Source organism: Aythya ferina (assembly GCF_964211825.1).
Source record: "Aythya ferina genome assembly, chromosome: 5".
Classification (NCBI taxonomy): domain Eukaryota; kingdom Metazoa; phylum Chordata; class Aves; order Anseriformes; family Anatidae; genus Aythya; species Aythya ferina.
The window spans coordinates 55301515-55321275 of NC_140301.1; the positions used below are offsets into that span (position 1 = coordinate 55301515).

At 37.9% G+C, this 19761-nt stretch overlaps 1 protein-coding gene across 1 annotated transcript in view; it reads left to right on the forward strand.

Moving 5' to 3' along the window:
• The window catches only part of TDRD9 (tudor domain containing 9), a 64672-nt gene that overhangs the window by 13936 nt on the left and 30975 nt on the right, over positions 1-19761 (forward strand). Inside the window, exons 2-8 of the mRNA XM_084521840.1 lie at positions 4293-4399; positions 7522-7619; positions 8000-8221; positions 9722-9844; positions 10900-10980; positions 15060-15224; positions 18759-18862. Of these exons, the coding sequence (XP_084377966.1) occupies positions 4293-4399; positions 7522-7619; positions 8000-8221; positions 9722-9844; positions 10900-10980; positions 15060-15224; positions 18759-18862 (900 nt within the window). The remainder of the gene's footprint in view (positions 1-4292; positions 4400-7521; positions 7620-7999; positions 8222-9721; positions 9845-10899; positions 10981-15059; positions 15225-18758; positions 18863-19761) is intronic.

Below are 19761 nucleotides of genomic sequence, written 5' to 3' on the forward strand. Positions count from 1 at the left end.
TGATGCTGATTTGACCTTTAAACCCAAATAAAATATTAAAAAAAATTTTCTCCCAATCAAATCCTCAAACTTACTTTTTTGTAAGTCACGTGTGCAGAGATCAGTCATACTTCAGAAAAAGGTTATATTGGTTAAATTACATGCTAAAGAACAAGGGAAGTAACCCATCATCTCATAACAATATTAATTAGCACATTCTTTTTGCAAGATATGTAATGCCTCTTTGCCTGTGTAGGAGCCTTCTGCTGGCCCCGGCCACTCAGGCTTGAAGTTGCTGTGTCTGCTCCTTCTGGGAGTATTTTGCAGAAAGAGCAGGTAGGTCCTGAGTTGCATACAGCTTTATAAGTAGCTGATATGTTATGTTCTGCAGCTGTTAGGACTTAACGAGTTAACTTGATGACAGTGACATTACTGATTGATGGTGTTGTCAGTGGTTTATCATTTTATCAGCCTCTGTCCATGTGGGGTGATGAGTTTTAATGTCATATATTTCCTGCAGGTTCAGCTGCAGAAATCTGCCTGCTGCTGAGGATGAAATGTGCTCTGGATTTGAGTAAGATCAACCCCAGCCTCCCCACCCTGTTTTTTAATAAGGGGGAAGGGAGGGGGAAAAAACAAAACAAAAAAAACCACAGGACATCTCATCTCCTGGTTTTCTTCAAATTGAAATAATGACTTTTTTTCAATAATCACGTTAGAGTCAAGAAAATACTTCTTACTGCCTCTTAATTTGTTACAATTACGAATTTATGTATGCAGCTGAAAAGTTGTTTGCCTACATTGTAATTTATTTAGGGGATTAGAAGACCCAGAGGACTCCTCAAGTAGCTGATTGCTGAGGCTGCAATCTGAAAGGCGTAAGGAATATGCCCTATAATAGGGCAGGTATGCTGAAATGCAGGCTCTCGCTGTGCCAGAGGGAATGGAAGTGGGGAAGAGAGAACTGGTTTATTGGGCAGACACATCTTCATAGGGGAATCTTGACAAGTCCTTTCATTAGTGTTGTCCTCTTCTTACATGGAATGGATCTCAATTTTCTGTGTCTTGTCATTCCTCAGCTGTCAGCAAATTCTTGTTAAAACTCATCAGAAAAGTACTCCATCCCTTTCTGTTTGTCCATGTATAGGATGATGCCTCCTGATGCTGGGTTATTAATGCTTGTGCAGAAGGGTTGTGTTCTGATAACCCATGAGAGTGCCAGAGGGTTCAGAAGGAATTTCTCTTTCAATTTGCTTAAAAAAAAAAAAAAAAAAAAAAAAACAGACATTATTTTGGTAAGCTTTTTATTTTATTGAAGCTGCAAAGTTCAGCATTAAAACATGGAGAACTGATGTAATGAAGGTTGTTTGTTCATTTCGTATGCCCATATGCAATTTCCCAATTACATATGATTTTCCTCGAGACTGTAGCCTGGTTCACTGCAAAGAGTGAGCAATGTTCATTCTTAATGAGTGGCTATTAAATATTTTCTTCATTCATTGCATAGCCTCAGGTTTATTTTCTGCATGCTGCGTTCTGAATACAGAAAACATCACATCTGAAAGAAAATACCCAAACACGCAGACAAAAAGTAATGCATTGCCTCCAATCACTGAGGTCACATTGTCCTCGTTCTCCTGGAGTCGCTCAGGTAAAGGTCAGGGCTTGTACTGCTGGGAGCCCATTTTGAAGTGCTTAATACTTCTTCTCCAGGACTGCTCATTTGAATATATCTGGTATTATATAAAACAAGGTTTATTAATTGACTTCATCTGCAGCTTACGTGCCTGTTCCTCTTCAAGCTCTTTACAGGAGATGAGGAGCACAGACCTGTCTTTCTTCCCCCCCAGATGCTCCCTTTTAGCAGAAGGTTTTTGGTGAAGCGGTTTGATTGTGGTTGCTTGGGGTTCAGGTGGTTCATACCCACTCTTTTATGGCCACGCTTGCTGTCTCAATCACTGCTTTGTTGTTGTTGTGGATGACTCAAGGACCATTTGCATTTACTGCATAATCAGGTTTATTTCTGTGCGTCCGGTGTGCTCCGTGAGGCTGTAGTCTCAGGGAAACAAAAATAATTGGCTACATCACTAAAATCTCTATTGTATGTGCGTGCAGTGGTGCCAAACAGAGACTGCATGGTAAAATTTAATTATGGTGTTTTCAGCTGCTGAATGCTTGACTTACAACTTCATCGTATTTTGTGTTTAATATATATTCAGTGGAATAACCTACATAAGAGGTGGGCTGACAGGATGTGTTTGAACTCCTTGAAATCCATCCTGAGATGGAGGCCTGCTATTTGGGAAGGGTTCGGGCGGTAACCCTGCTGTAGGCTGCCCTCTGCACATGGGCAGCTGTTTCTCTTGTGGCAATTGCAGTTCTGCACACAATCCTTTTGAACCCTGTGTTGAGATATTCAGGAGTTGGGGAAACGTTGACTTGGTTCTGCACTCAAAATATTGTTAAAATAGGATGTGAAGCCATTATGAAGGCTTCTTTGTTGTTCCTCTCACATTTTGTTGACAGCAGTGTGGTGATATACACGTGGTGCTTTCTGTAGGAGGACATAATGACTGATCCCAGTGAATCATCTGTGGCAGAGCCAGGCTAGTCCAGAGCTTGCCTTACCAGAGAAGGTGGGCACTTGTGTTATCAAGGCTTTGTGAATTAATGTGTGAGAGAATGCCTTGTTCAAAATCTCTTGCTGTTCTCAATTTAACTGCTTTGGAGGTCAATCTTGCTTAATCACGGAATAGCTGGAGTTGGAAGGGACCTTAGACATCACCCAGTTCCAACCCCTGCCACGTGCGGGGATCCCACCCACTACATCACGTTGCCTGGGGCTCCATCCAGCCCGGCCTTGAACACATGGGGCATCTACAGCTTCTCTGGGCAACCTGATATTCATATTCAGGTCAAGAAATAGAGGCTTTTGTCCAGTTATAAAATGTTTCAAAGCCACAGACAAACAGATTTGCTATTCAGTACTTAGCATAGCAAAAGCTTGCTGTTGTGGTTTAACCCAGCCGGCAGATAAACACCACACAGCCATTCGCTCACCCTCCTCCCTCCCTCTCTGGGATGGGGGAGAGAAATGGGAAAGTTGAAGCCTGTGGGTTGAGATAAAGACAGTTTATTAAGACAGGAAAATAATAGTAATAATGATGATAGTACTACTACTACTAATGTGTATGAAACACGTGATGCACAATGCAATTGCTCACCCCCAGCCTAATCCCGAGCAGCTGGCACCCCCACCCTGGCCAGTCACCCCTATATATTGTTTAGCATGATGCCAGATGGTATGGAATACCCTTTAGCCAGTTAGGGTCAGCTGTCCTGGGTCTTTCCCCTCCCAGCTCCTGCTGTACCCCCAGCCTGCCTGCTGGCAGGACAGAGCAAGAAGCTGAAATGTCCTTGGTTTGGTGTAAGCACTGCTCTGTGACAATTAAAACATAAGCGTGTTATCAGCACTCTTCTCATCCCAAGCCAAAACATAGCACCCTACCAGCTACTAGGAGGAAAGTAAACTCTGTCCTAACTGAAACCAGGACACTTGCTCAGGGCCCAGAGCTTAAATTAAGGTGCAAAACCACAGTTTTGACATTTTTGTGTTTGCAACTCTACAGTATTTACATTCATTTAGGGTGTGTTTTTAAATACAATTATTGTATGTGTGCTACTTTATTTTCTAGTGAAATCCATGTGTTTTTCTTCATACTATGTAGAACAGTTTTTTTTTTTTTTTAACTCCGTTCTATTGGGTCATGGATAGATTTTCACTCTTGTGTGGAATGACATAACTGTGGTTTTGTATAAAGTTCTATGAGGGATCATGTTACTATGTTTCCTGACCACCAGCAAATCTTGGTTCAAGGACAAGTTCTTTTCCTTGAAGTAGTGAGGAGATAGTTTGCTCCTTTCCACCTGTCTCTGAGGAGTGACGCGAGGATAACGTGTATTTTATCAGTTGTGTTGTATTAAGAACTTGCAAAAGCAATCTATTTAGTCTTTGCTCAAAAGAAATTTTAGACTTTCATTAGGAGACAAATTCCTAGCTATTGCAAACTTAGAGGATGATACTTTGGGAGCGCAGTTCTTTGGAATCCCAACAGCAAGATTTAATATGGCACTTTCCTCAGGCTAGTATCTTAACTGCAGAGATAAAATTAACCTCTGAAATTTTATTTGTTCAAGTAGGTACTGCGTGATACAGGATCTCTGAACTTATGTGTAATGCAGTTACTTCCATGCAGATCTGTAACTGTTGGATTAGGAAGCATGTACTGAATTGTCTTTTCTTTTTTCTTTAGGTTGCCTACCACAGAGAGAGGTGAAACTGAGTATGCTGAAAAATACAGACAAGTGGAGGCACAAAAGCTTGATGTATTTGGAACTGATCAGTTTGTCTATAAGCTAGGTAAAAAAAAATTCCCATTCTGACAGAGGCTTACCTGTCCTTTTCCTGTCTTCTTCCCCCAGATAAAACTGTGAAACCTCACTGCATCTTTCCTGTTTGTTTAATGCTGTGTGTGTACATTTGTTTGTGTAAGGCATGGTGTTAAAAAAAATAATACATTTTCTGGGTTCAACAGTGTATAATGCTGATGCATAAATTTATGTGCATACATCTGGTTTATTGTCTTGAGAAATGCAGATAAGTTAGATTGAAACATTTGCAAGAAAAACAACACCCTGGACTCAGTATGTCTCTTTTTGTTCTGTTTTTCCATTTTTGTCTCCATGTTATTTCTCTGTGTACTTGATTGTTGCTTTGTTTGTCTTTAGAGAGAAATTTGATTGCACCTCTTTCCTAGGAGCTCTGGTAAAAGCAGTATGAGGCTGACTCAGTTGTCAGGACAACTTAGCTTCAAACTCTTAACTGTGCTTCTTAATTTCCAAATTTGTTAATGTAGCTGATTTCCTAAGGAAAGGACACTCGTGTAGTTTCTGTTCTGCATGTCATTCTCTCTAATTTTTTATCACTTTGATTTCCCAAAATTTGGAAAAAGGAGACATTTTCTAGATATTACTTTCCTTCCGTGCTTCTGCAAAGTATGTGACCTCTGGAACTCGGGTGGATCCTGCAGCTGTTTGCTTGGCTTGTCATCAGCTGAGGCTCAGTAGGTGCAGTTGGCTTGTCCAGCATGCCCACTGCATCTGACCGTAGGTCCCAGCCCCGACGTGCTGGCTGTCTCTGGTCCACTTCAAATGGCATAACATTTGTGGGAGACAAGGAGGCATTGAAAGTGTAAAATAAGGGGATTGAAAGAGGTATAGGGTGTTGTAGATTAGTATCACAGTATTCTCTAGTTTTTCACATGCTTTTCTTGTTTAACTCATAAAAGTTAGTCATTTTGGTTAATTTAGGGAAATGCCATAAATCAGTTATGTCTTTGAGCTATTAAATAAGACTTGTGCCTGAGATAGGCTAACAGTGCTGCTGGCCTGCTTTGTTTTGAATGGAATTGATCCTTGCAGTATTTCTGCGGAAGAAACAGTTACAATGCGTTCTTGTTAGGAAATATTTCTGCCCAAGCACCCTGGTATATTATTTTTATAAATACTTATTTTCTTTTGGCCTATCATAAAAAGTTTCTCCTTGATATTTAGAACTTATTCATTCTTGCCTGCACATGAATTCATGTAGTTAATTGTGCAGATTGTAAGGCTTCTACAGAGCACAGTAGAAATGATACTGCTGTGAAAAGGAAGTTGACGTGATCAGGTAACAGAAAATGCTTCACAATTATTTGAACAAAGGAGAACATCCAGCAGTAGTTCTTCCCTAACACATTTGGCTGGCTGAGTCAAAGAACTCCATGCCCTCAGAAGATGTTGTGCAGAGGGGTTACCTTACAGAGCTGTGTGTAGTTTTCACATATAGGGGTCATTTTCCTACTTTTGTTATTCTGTGGAAAACAGGCTTTCAAATTTGGGTATTCTTTATGTATTATTCTTAATATTCTTTATGCTATATTCCTTATAGCACTGACTAAATGTACTGACTGTTAGATGGAAAACCTGACAAAGGTGGGAAGACAACGCTGCTTTAGCAGGATTGTGCTGACACCGGGATCTTTTCCCTAGCAGCTTGAGATTTCTTCCAGCATTGATCAAATCCTGCAGAGCTACTGATGTCTCAAAAGTGACACGTTTGTGCCAGAGGGAAGCCAGTCATCCATTGTACAACGTTGCTGTGACAGAATGCTCTATATGAATTTTCCAGGGATATATGTGAAGAATCTTTACTGAAAGTCCCTTTTAAAAAAGACATTTAAAATCATCATCCCTGGAAAATATTAAGTTTGTTTTAGTATGTGTTTGTTAGTGCTAAGTAAATAGCCATGTAACAATCACCTACAGATGTTGTTGCATTATACAGAATCGAGATTAAAAGTCTATCTTGTTGGAGAATATTCTGGTTTTTAGTGTTTTATGAAAGTGTCCTAGCTGCCTAGGTTTTGGGGCTTTGTGGTGTTTTAACATGGGAATAATTCATTTTGGATTCTTTGACATTCAACAACAATTAGGGAGGTTGGAGCACATTCAGGTTCACTACAGAGACAAAAAATTATTCTGCTGGCTTCCGCTTCACTGCTGTGCAAGATTATTACTAAGCCTTCCTAAGAAAGGAAGCTCTAACTGAGCAGTCAAGTATTTAGGCTGTGGCCTTTATTTAATGATACCTATTTTCTTTGTAAAAAGAATACTGCATTTCATTCCCGCTACTCTGAGTATTACGTTAAAAAAAAATGACTCAACATAAAGTGAAGTCTTAAACTCTTATTATTTGAATGCAAATAGGTAAATAAAATTCATTATTGCACCTGGTGAAGGCCATTTGAAATACATTATTTTTCTACCCAAATTGTTTAACTGTAACTTGCAAAAATTACTTGCCAGTTTTGCACTGGTTTTCCCTTTCTACACTTCCCTTGTCGCCTGATCAGTTGCTGTTTTATTTGTCAGTCAGACTGACAGCAGACTTCTGAGCAGGAAATCTTGGTACTACTGTAGAATCTTGTCCTGCATTAACTGTGACTAACTACATTTTGTGTTCTCTTGGCAGTGGTGTCACATTGAAAGGTTATAGAGATTCTTAAAAAAGATTGTTTAATTAAGAAGTAGAAAAATAGTGGTGACACATAAGGATGGGTACACAAATAGGCATGTTTTCTTCAGTATCATTAAAAAAAGTTCTCAGGAACACGTGGACTTCGTACTTGTAATGCAAACTGTGCAAAAATGCTGGGTTTTGAGTTAAGAGGAAAGCAGAGAGAATTACAGAACTGTGTATGTCCTTGACACTGACCATGGTTTATACACAGTTCTTCTAGAGCAGCCGCCAGTAAAACAGCAGTTGCTTTAACACAGAAAATCTCTCCGTTCTGTTCATAGTAAAAATTATTTCTATTAATACCCGTACGTATGTGACTTAAACTTTGTAAAAGTTAGGTTTTCAAATAGTGTTTGTATTCCTCTGCTCATCTTTCTATTTCTGTATTGTGAAAATTTATTCTTGGTTATTTTTCTGACTAGATACTGCCCTACCTAAGTGTGAGCCAAGAGTTGGGAGTTCTGTGCCAATATCTGACTATAAATATGCTGATATGCCTATAGCCAGACACAAGGAAGAGGTAATCTCATTGTACTTTCTCTTTGTGGAATAAAGCTGAAAATCGTGTGATTGTTGTTTTGATTGGTGATTGGTTTCTTTTTTACATTTCTTTGTGGGGGGGGATGCTTTTTTCATTGCACAAACCATTGCACAAAAACCCTTTCAGGAAGAAACATTACTATTATACTGTTTTTATAGATGTATATGTAAAGTATAGAAATGTGAGCATGTGCACATGTTCTTTTCTGTGATCTGCTAATGCCTAAGAGATGATAGAAAGAAGGCATAATATTTTAGAGACTTGTTACTCCACTGAAAGCTATTGATAATTTGAATCTGTTGGCAATCTGTTCTAAGTGTTTTCAAAGACTTAAGAATTTTCTTGAAAAATTGTTTCAGATAGTGTCTCTGATAGAAAGCAATTCAGTTGTGATTATACAAGGAGCAACTGGCAGTGGTAAGAGCACACAGCTTCCACAGTATGTTTTGGATTATTGCACTCAGCGATCTATCTACTGCAATATTGCTGTTACCCAGCCTCGGAAAATTGGTGCCAGCAGCATCGCCAGGTGGATTAGTAAGGAACGATCATGGACACTGGGTGGATTTGTAGGCTACCAGGTATAACATTTCAAATTGTATTTTAAAAAAAAAAAAAAAAAGGAAAAAGTGAGCACCTTATCTGCTTTCTTGGTTATATTTAATTATATGTAGCACACTGAAGAAATGTTCTGGAATGTGCTTTTAAAATGGAATTGCAGGGTTTTAGCTGTCTACTGTTAAACATTGATAAATAAATGTTTAAGCTTTTACAGTTAAACAAATGGAGATGTTAGTTAGACTCCAGAAAAATAATTTCATTGTCTGTGTTCTGGTAATTGGATGCATCTGTATCATTAATCACTGGAATTGTTGCAGGAAAATTACATTCTGTCATTTTTTTCCCCTTTACAATCCTGAATTAACACACTTGATTTGCTTGACTTTATTATGTTTACTGTCAGCTATGACAAAACTTGCATGCATTATTTCACAAATGTCCTGTCATAGTTTCTTATTTCAGAAACCTGAACCAGTTTTCCACTTAAATCTACCTCCACCTTTCCCTTTGACAAACTCAGCTGTTCTATCCCTCCATTTATAAACTTACTGTCAAATTTCGACACAAATACTGCTGCTTTAATGGTCAATAACTGCAGTAAAATGCTGTGGTTATTGTTTCGGATGGTACTTTGACAATAGCTGCCTCTGGACTTAGCTTCCCTGGGCTGGTGGTTTTGCACTGGTATTGGCCATGGGGAGGATGTTTATGGTGAGTTGTCCATTTCTGAGAGCCCTTTGCTGGGAAAAATGATACTTATATTGATAGTTTCTTCTTTCTCACTTGTTCTTTCTTTCTTTTCTTCATCCTTTTTCCGTCCACTTAGCATGTTAGCAAGCATGACCCTATGACTACTTCCTTTTTTGCATTGGTTCACAGCTCCAGGTTAAAACAGAATTTACTATGTATGGTGCCATTTACCTGTGTTAGAGACTCTGTTCTGTTACTAAGTAGAAAACAAAACAAAACAAACAAACAAAGAAATCACATTTTGTACAGCTTGCGGTCTTTTTTCTAACTGGACTAACTGACCATTACGAAGTTGTTTCTATCATGAGGTCTGCAGTGCCAAGACTTGGCCTTATCTGCTCTCGTCCTATGCCAGCTTTCTTCTGTGCCACATCCCATGTCTCCGCTTCTCAGGGCTTCTGCTAGTGTACCAGGCCTGTACTTCTCTACACAGCAGTTGAGGATATTAGTAGAAAGTTTCATGTATGCACCTTTAAAAGCCTGTAAAGAATTATTTTCAGGCTAGAGCCCATAGCTAGACCAGCTGAAATTTTTATCCTTTATTTTATAAGCATCTGAGACTTTTTGATTTTTCCTAGAGAAAATTGCTTTCTGAGGTAACTTGTTCTGGGTATTGTTAAAACCTCTAAACAAGTGTGTTTCTAAGCTTAAGTGAATAATTCTGATGACTTTACACCATATTTCTGTTTGGAGTTCTTTGAGATCCATATTCAGGAAATAGATTGAACATCTGTTCACTTCTATATTATTTGTTTCTCAATGTGTGTTAGGTAGCTTTAGAGAAGGTTGCCACAAAGGAGACACGGTTGCTCTACATGACAGCTGGGATACTTCTTCAGAAAGCAGTTTGTGCCAAAAGCCTAACTGAGTTCACGCACATTTTCATTGATGAGGTGAGTTGGTGAAAAAAATGTAATCTCTACATTAAGAAAATTCTTACCTTTTGTCTTTCTTATTGTGCTAAAGAAAGAAAAACACAGGTATGTACCTTTACAAATGAGTGAAGATTGTTTGTGTTTGTATACGTTGTCTAAACTAATGGTTCTTGAAATAGTGTTTTCTTGGTGTTCTTTGAACAGTGAAGCTTAGAACTGAGGGCTTGGGGAGGATTTTGGGGAGTGTCTAGAGATGAGTATGAGCACCTTGAGATGGCTTCTGAAATCTACTGCTTGGATTTCAAGAATGTGTTCAACTAGGCGTATGAGGAAGGGGCCACTTCTTTCTCTTGGATGTCACTGCCTTTAGAAAGAGCTTTTATCCTTCAAGGATGACCTGAAAAACAGGAATGAATGTAGACCTTTAGAAGGTTGAGCTCTGGAGGAAAAAGAAAAAAAAAAAGCTGTTAATTGTATATAAACTGTAACGATTCAAGAAAGGGATTTGTTTGTCATTGATAATGTTGAGTGGAAGTCTTTATTGAACTGTGCAAGAAGCAGCCAAAAAAGTCAGATGCTAGGATGTATGAAGAATTGGACAGAAAATGTTTTAGAGAGTAGTTGGGTATTTTGATCATGCCTAGCAGCTATATGGAACAAGAGGAATCTATTTGATCTGCCCAGCTGATAGACAAGCGGATATATTCCCTGCCTGGATCATTTGTGATCCTCCCGGTACAATTTAGTTACCCATCCTTGGTGTCACTTTAGCTGTTACTGTCAAATCTAGAGCCCATCACTGGTTTTCTAGTCATTATGCTAGAAGTTATATGATCTAACAGCGTCATATGAATTTTTAAAAAGGATATTGCCGTCATCTGAACTGCTGTGTTGAGATCTAAAACGTGATTAAATGCCTTAATCTTAAAAGATGCATTTTCTACCATGAAAATGTATTGTTACAAGTTACAAAAGTGCATGAAACAAAAATAAGCAGCAAAGGAAGAGATCACCAGAAAGAAGAGCACGACCTAATGAAAACCTGTAAAAAGTGAAATGGTGGATTCTTCCAGGTGCACGAGCGTACAGAAGAAATGGATTTCTTGCTCTTGGTAGTCCGTAAACTGTTGCGTACAAATTCACAGTCTGTAAAGGTAAGTTCAAAGCATGTTCTGGTAGTTTCCTTCAAGAATAAAGTGTTACATCTTTTTGATTTACAAAGGGTAAGATTTTAAAGAACTTGCTTTAATATTTGTTATTTTTAACTAAAATATTTAGTTTGCTAGTCTTCATAAGCAAGTAAGCTGAAGGGCATTTTTTTCCTGGCTAGTATAATGTGTTCTGAGAGACTGTTTTTTTTCTCTCATGTTAAAATGCATTAGCTTCCAAAGTCTGCTTAAGGCTAGAAAAATGCAAGATGTCTTTTTAACTAGAGTTATGTATTGGATATTGAGGGCAGTGCTTATTCTTGGTTAAATATGGTAACATTAACTCTGAACTTATGGCATTGTTAAGGTTGTTTGCAAATAGTAAAAAATAGAAATGTATTGCTGTTTCTAGGCAGAACTGGTAGTATAACATGGCTGAGATATTTGCTTGTCTGCTAGGAAACTTTCTTCTTACTAAAACACTTTGCAGAGATTTATCATGATGTGTTCAGTCTTTGTGGTCTCAAAGGGACAGACTTGTGAACTGTAAGAAATTTAAATACAGGGGGTGGTAGAGTTAGCCTAACCCAGAGCATCTCTGTGCCCCTGTTTGGGACTGCAGGATTTTTATAAGACTGTACGTGTCCCTTAAGTGTTTCAGTCAGCTGTTGCCTTAATGCAAACTGTTCTGTTCAAAACATAGACAACCTGAATCTATGCTGCCTTTTTTGTTGCTAAAGTAAGGGAATCAGGGTTCTTCCGCACAATCAACTGCATTGATTCCAACTCATAACTGAGTCTTTAAGTCTCCCAAGCGTGCTGTCACTCAGAATGCCCTTCCTGTTGGCATAGGACATGTCTGTGTACTTATATTTTATTTCTTATCCTTTTTGTTGCCAATAAGAAAACTCCCTATTTGTTTTTGATTTCAGAGACATTAGCATAAACCTATTCACCATTACTTAGAACTTGGCTTAGAACTTTGCCAAGAATGGCAAATAATTTGATTGTACTCAGCTTCTGAAGTTTGCCATCGATGCTGATTTTCTGGTTAGTGTCAACATCAGGAATCTCTTCAAGTCCTGTCATCTTTTCAGTTTGAAAACATTTGTCTCTAAAAGGTTTCTGAATGATTTTTTTTTCTTGGTCTCCATAATTCTGGTTAAATTCCTCAAAATTTTTATTGGAAGAGTTTCTCTTTTGCATCCTGTTTTGTAGTTGACACTTCATCTAAATGTTCTTCATATTGTATAAATCTGAGATGATCTTATATTTATGGGTGCCTTCCTTTCACCCCTGTAGAGTTTTTTTTTTTTATGGCAGGGAGATGGCAATTCTGGCACTTAATTGCTGCATTTTAGCAGAGCAGAATGGGTCATTCATTTTTGAAACTATGTACTAAGCACAATGTCTCCTACCTCATTCCCTTTTGAAAAACTAAAGGAGACTTTGATCATGTGGCAGATTGATTTAGAAAATGCAGGATTTTCTGGCTCTCTGGACAGGCCTGGATTTGTGAAACAAAGGGGTGCAAGGAGGCCTGTTAAAAGGGGAAAAAAAAATTTACCGTTGACAATCATACAAAAATACATATAAAGGACATGTCTCTTAATTTGGGCATTGCAGGCTTCAGATGTAGCAGATAATTAGGTATTATATCAGCTAACAGGATGGTGAGAGTATGGAGTACAAGATCTGCCTGTTGTTATACCTACCAGCTACGCTGAATTTTCTGGCAGGCTTTTGCTGCTAGATCCATAGGGCAGACAATTGATGGGCTCTTCTAAGGATGGTATTTTAAAGAGTGGGGTCATTGAAAGAAAACAGAAGAGTTCTGGATTGGCTCTATTGGGTCAAACCCAAGAGGGCAATTTCCATAAGCAGTTGTTTGACGCAGTGAAAACTCAGTAACCAAAGTTACTAAGCAGGTATTTGTTATTACGGTCCTGGGTGTGGGGGGGATCGCTCTGCCTAACACACACACACGGAGGTTTACTGCCAAGGTGCTTATATTAATGGAATATATACGTATTCATTTCATCCCCCCCATAAGTCTATTGCATATTCATTAAGTAACCAAAGAATTATTAACAGAGGTTCCTGCCCCTATTCAAATGTGCACTGGAGTCCTCGGGTGGTCAGCCAGTGTACTCTGGTATTTTGATGAAGGCCAGAAGTCCTCCTTGGTGATAGACTTCTGAACCTGCCTTTCTTTCACAGACTCAGCAGTCCAAGCCAGTTCTTGCTGGTTCTATTATCTGTGTGTATGAAGTCTTTTCTTCCCTTATCTTTTAGGGTCGTCCTGTCCTTGTACTCCCTGCCTCAGTCCTGTCCTTGTGGTTGATACACAGCATACTCCCTGCGTTAGCTAAAAGCTGCAAAATCTACATGCTTTGTTCGCTGCCTCAATTAGGGATAGTGGAAACAGGATCAAGATAGTGCTGTTTTCATAGAACAATCTCCCTGGTTGTAGAAAATGTCCATTCAGGGACATCTTAAGTTGTTCTCGTAGTGAATATTTTCGGTATCAGATGATGTGCAGCATGGCTATGTCTAAAGCCCCAGGTGTTTCTGGACTCCTTGATGAAGAAAAGAACTGCCTGCACTGATGGCAGTTCTCAGCACACCTCCAGTGTGTTCTAAACTGTTGACGTTATCTGTTTCTTGCTGAACTTCTGCGTTGGAAGTGGATCAAACTTCTGTTTTAGTAATGGGATCCTTCCAGCACGCTGTTGAGAACATTTTCCTTTCGGTTTGAAAGCACTCTTTGTAGATTATTATGAATGCAAATTACAAAGATGTTGTAGAAGTAGTAGTAATTGAATACTGCTTGCCTGTAACTGTGGTTAGAATAATTTAGATTGAATTTTGTTTCAGTAGCCTTCAGACAAGGTTATAATGAGCCTGTTTTCCTAGCAGAGGTGAGCCCCTATCCACTGAGCCACGAGGTAGTTCATGCTGTAGTGAGAGGGATTTCATAACGTGCACAGTTGGATCCTTTCAGATTTTTTTCCTTCTTTCAGGATCATGAAAGACACAGTGATTTAATCTTTTTTTCTGTGTTTCCTTGTGCCTTTAAGAGTGTGTGCTTTGGAGATTAGTGAGCATTGTGGTACGATACTCACTTCATTAGCTTACCTGCCTGTCAGGCAATTCCTCCTTCATAGGAGGAATGCTTTTTCATTGTATTTTTGTTTTGGGTGTTGTGTGTATTTCGTCTTATTTTTGAATTTATGGAAGGTGTTGTGAAAACAAGAAAGGGCTGAGAGTGTTCCAGTTCACAAGTAGTGCTATAAAAGTAGCTCGGAAGACGTGAGTGAAGAAACTGAAAATCACACAGGTCGTTACAACTTCTTCCTTTTTGTCCTTTTCCAAGTTGAATCGATCCAACTTACTCTAGCTGGTAGTGCTGAGCAGTGGGACCATGTTCCATGTAGAGGAGTTAGAGGATAAATAACTATACCAATGCTTCACTTTATTGTTCTCCTTTCCTTCATCCTTCACATATTATGAATTTCATAATAACTAAAAAAAAAAAAAAGGCTTCACCAGGTAGTATATGTGACTTCTGCTTTTCTGTTTGCAAGAACATAGATTAAGAATCTTACTAGAGTCAGCAAACAGAAAGGAGCTTCATGTGATCCTTGAAAGTTTTAAGTTGCATAAATTAATTGAAACTTAGGTGAAACTTGACATATTTCAAAAATAATTATACTAACATTTTTTTGAAGCTGGGGTATAATTGCAGGTATTAGACTCATAGGAGTAAGCCCATCTTTTGATAGAGGTAAAGGCACCACTGTCTGTTTGGGGGTTGAACTTGAACCAGAGGAAAAAATCTTCACGTTGTCTGCCCTGGACATCTAGCCTGAGCTGTTCCCTTAAAGGTGCTTACTTTTCTCCACATCCTACACTGGAATTTTATTTAACATTCAGCTTGGGTTGTCTTAAATGTACATAGGATACATGACTGTGGTAACCAAAATTAGATTTTAGAAGAAAGTAGAGATTGGTAGATTCCAGTGTGGCATGACATTTGGCATCAAAATGAATGTTTTACATTTACTGTGCCATTTTTTTTAAAGGTAATACTGATGTCTGCTTCCATCAACTGTGAAGAAATTGCTAATTACTTTGCACTTCCAGTTCATAATGGTCTGAATCCAGCCTATGTATTTAAGGTGGAAGGCAAACGTTACGATATTGAAGAATATTATCTCGATGATTTGAAGCACATTGTTCATTCCCAGGTATGGTAAATGTCATTCTATTTCATTGGACATAGTAAGAAAGAAATTTGAATAGTCAGTTGAAAGCCATGTAACAAAATTGCAAGTAACTGATTTTGCATTACAATTCTGGATTTTAATTAGAATTTGATACAACAAGAGTCATGAGTAGCTTAGTTTTTCCTTAACGTAATAGAAAAGGAATGAAAAGGGCTGGGGATCTTCACTAGTATCTGGCACTTTGTTCATCTTTGAAGGAAACTACCGAACAATGTATAAGTCTGCAGAAAGTAGCATTTGAGGGCTTTATAGATCTTACAGAACCAACAAACAAACAAAAAAACACACCACAGTTTATGGAAAACTTCGAAGAAAATAATGGTTTATTCTGTACACAGGACAGCTATTGGTTATGCCTGAACACAGGCAAGCCAGATTAGGATGCTCTCAACTGTTTTAAGCTTTAATGCAGCCCAACAACAACAACAAAAAAAACACAACCCCACACATATATAGCATTTGGCCTGTCAACATGTATACGTTAGTATGGCAGCCTGGATAGATAACACAGAGGACTTTATGTAATAATGTGTGTGTTTTTTTTTTTTTTTTGTAAAAGATTTTTATTATAAATGACTACAAAAAGATAACCAAGAAATTCAGTAGGAAGTCTACTTAAGTCGAGTTGCATTTGTCAAAGCTGATGCATTTTCAGCTGGAGGTCAGCTGCCGTACCTTTCAGCTCAAAGATCATGAACAAAAGGAAACTGCTTTCAGTCCTTATGCCTTTTTATATATATGTTATTTTTTCTGCATATACAAGCATTTAACTTTAATTTTTAAGTTTTCATTTGTTTCTTAATGTTGTGTTCTTCTGGCTATAGCCATTCTGTTTAGTAGGAGGAAAGGAATATGGTTGCTCAAGAACTTATTTTATCCTAGGGCAACCTAGAAACACAGAAGTGCTCTTGAATGTTTTTAATATTTAAAAAAAAAAAAATAGAATTGGAAAACATTGATGTTTGGTTTTGCATTTGTTCCTTATGGAGCTGTGTGTTGAGATTTTCTCTGAATAATAGATTTTAGAGAAATGCTTAAAAACATGGAAGGTCTAAGATGATTTATGTAACGTTCTGAAATAAAAACAAAATAAAGGCCAAGCCTGAGAGTTAATGCAATTAATAATGTGAGCACTGTCATATTAAATATGCTAAAATCAAAATCAGCTGTCTGAGGTGTACAGGCTTTAGGCTGTAGTTCTAAATTTCTATTTTTGCCTATACAAAATTCACATAGAATACAGTATTGAATAGAAACAAATACTGTGTTTTTTAGGCAGATTTTTTTTTTCCAGGTTTCATCTTTGCTTTAAAATTCATAGCTATAAAATCAGGCATCATAAATCATAACTCTTTGCTTAAAGCTTCTCGACTTGAATCAGTTCAGTCATTTAATGGTCTAGTTTGCTGTGAGGTATGAACCTTTGTCCCTTCTCAAAAAATCCTCCTATCCAGTTACTCTAATTGGATGCTACTGTATTAACATAGAATTGTTTTATTCTGCAGATCTCTTGGCTTGAATATTCATCCCTCACTTTTGTAGGTGATAATATTTTAAAACTATGCTTGAAAAGAATTTTTTTTTCCCTTGAACATTTCTGGCTTGGGTAATTTGGGAAGTCACTGATACCAATTGTGATCAGAAAGATAAATAGAAATACCAGTCATTTTTCTGTCTTCTCCATGCCTGTTTACTGTAAACACTTTGCTACAGCTCAATAGATGTTGCTGTTTCAAAGATAAAGCTTTCCTCTCAAATGGCTTCATTTGTAGAAAAGAGTAAAAAGAATAAAAAGAAGGGAGAAATGTTTTTCAGTACAGCACTGGCTTACTCTTGCCCAAATATTGGGTCATTTATAGGTGCTACTGTTTGTTTGAGTAAAAGTCTGTAGAAGTAAGTTTCTTTTCTCTCGGTGTAATGACCTTTCTAAGCAAGTACATTGATTTGGATATTTAAGTGGATCATTATTTTTGTCATATCAACACTGGTTTTGATTGAAAAGTGTATGAGGGCTGTATCTATAGGCAAATTTACAGCTATTTGTGTCCTGTAAATGCTTACCTACTGCAGTAGGATAGGATTGTAGATATCAAATGCAAATTGATTGCAAATTTAATTCTGTAAGCAGATTTTTAAAGTGTGTGTGTGAGGGGGATGTCTTGATCTTAGTCTTTGGTGTGAAATTCTGTGAAATTCCATCTCTCTACTTCTTACCTATGGCAAAAAAGAGAGCTCCATTTTTGGTTTGCAAATCTGAAAACTCCTTCACATCCCTGGGACTGAAGTCAGAGTCCAGATGAAAGGTAGTGAACTGCTGTCAAAAGCAATCCCGATGATGTTGTATTATTTCAGGCAGTTCTGACTGGGCTTTTGGACTTCCCGTTTCTCACATTGTTACCTTTTATTAACAGTGATGTGACAGCCTTGTCATGTTAAAGAATACTAAAGGCACGATAGGTAACAAAATGGAAAAGACAAATTTGACAATTTTTAAAGCATGGATAATCTAAAAACAAAATGTTTGAGCAGCCCAGAAAATATAAAATTGCTTAGATTGTTGCATATATTGGGAGAAAAAAAAATAGTATTCCTTAACAAAACTGCTGCTTGTATTTTCCCATGGACTAATCAAGCTTCAGGGGAAAAACATTACTATAGAGAGTGTAAAATGCAGTGAAGAAGCTCTGGGTTTGACAGTGGTACACCTGGTAAGTCTGCCTGGATGGGTCATTTCAGGGAGGAGTTGGAGAAGTGGAGAAACTCGTAGACTGCTTTTTTCATCCTCCAGTCCATCTTGTACAACAACAAAGATAACTTTCTCAAGGTTTTTAGAAAAGCAGTTTTTCTCCAAGTATCAAGGTGACCTAGGGTCAATGTGATGTAGTGTTACAAGCAGGCTGTTCTACTAGGAAAGGTGAAGACTGAAGTTGCAGAAGCAAAAGCTGATCCTTTTGTGATTCTATTGTGAGCCACTTCAAGAAGGGATAGGTTCACATGGGCCTGCATATCTAGCTTGTCCAGGTCCCTTTGGATGTCATCCCTTCCTTCTGTTGGATCACCAGAGGTCTGTGGAGGTCTGTGATATACTTGCAGTCAAGTAGAAATCTGTGAGAAGGACTTATCCTTCCTTATACAAATTCCTCTTCTTGTCATCTCGTTCCTGTGCACTGGGACTAGTCACGCATGCTTGCTATGTCTGGATAGGAAGCAGGTACTACAAAAGTTAGGAGATGAAGTGTGGGCTAGTGCTCATCATAAGCAAGTAAATATCCGACGTAAATTTTCTAGCATTATTTTAGCATTAGAATGGTAGGACACTGGAAGGAAAATACATATTTAGAAGGCAATGAATGCTCAAGATTAAGTTATTGCTTTGTACATTTTCTGTGCAGCATCAGTTTTAATTGAAAAGCACCTGATGAATCACTTCAGACGTAAGTCAGACTCTTTCAGCCTGTTTTGCTGTGTTAACCTTATGCTTCCTTCTCCACACAGCTTCCTCTTCAACGAGCTGAGAAGCCAGTGATAGTAAAGGAAATGTATGAGGTAGCGGTGTCTTTGATTCAGTCATTTGATGAGTTGGAGATGAAGTGCAATGGGTAAGATACTGTTCAAGATCTGTTACCGGCAGTCCTTAGGGGACATGAGACACGAATTAGGGAACAGGACTTAAAGCAGCCTGTGTAGTATAGTTCTTAGTAGTTCCTCACTTTCCTATGCATCCCTGCTTTTATTTTATGTATTGGTGTGATTTCTGCTCTGGCTGGTTATATTAAGACTCCATGTCTTACTGAATGTCCTGTGTTCTTGAAATACACTTTTGGCTACTGGCTATTCAAGCCAGCCATTTCATGCAGAAACTGCATTTTTTGCTGTTGATCAGAGCTTAATCTTACAGTAGTTGTGGTTTTATTCTTCATATAAATATTTTGTATTGTGAAATAATACATACATTAAGCCATGAAAGAAGAATATAAACAAGACATTAATTTTCACTGTTTGTTTATGTAGTGCTTTCTTTTATTGTCTTTTGAAATAAGTATTTTTTGTGTGTGTTGCTCTACATCTTGTAAATTGATGTTTGGTTTCTACAAAATACATTAAAGTAGCTTCTGCAACTTCAGCCTAATGCAGGGTGGATGTTTGTTGGGGTAGGGTTTGGTCCCAAGTATTTTACATGTTGGTAAATGTATGCTGAAGAAATGATTTTGTTTTGGAAGCTTAATTTTTTCAAATCTTACTTAAGTTTTGGAAATTTTAAGAAATCCTTGCATAAGGTGACCTAAGCAGTTACCAAAATACAAGTGTTGCTGGAGTTATATAAATGGGATAAATTTGGCAGCAACTTACGCACGTGTGCACACACAGTAACTTCAGTGTAAATATATATATGTTAATATAGCTTATATAGCTAGAATGAAATACTATTTACAATATATTTATAAATGTCTTCTAAGCTTTTTTGACAGTTCCTTTTTATCTTTTCAATCAAGCTGTT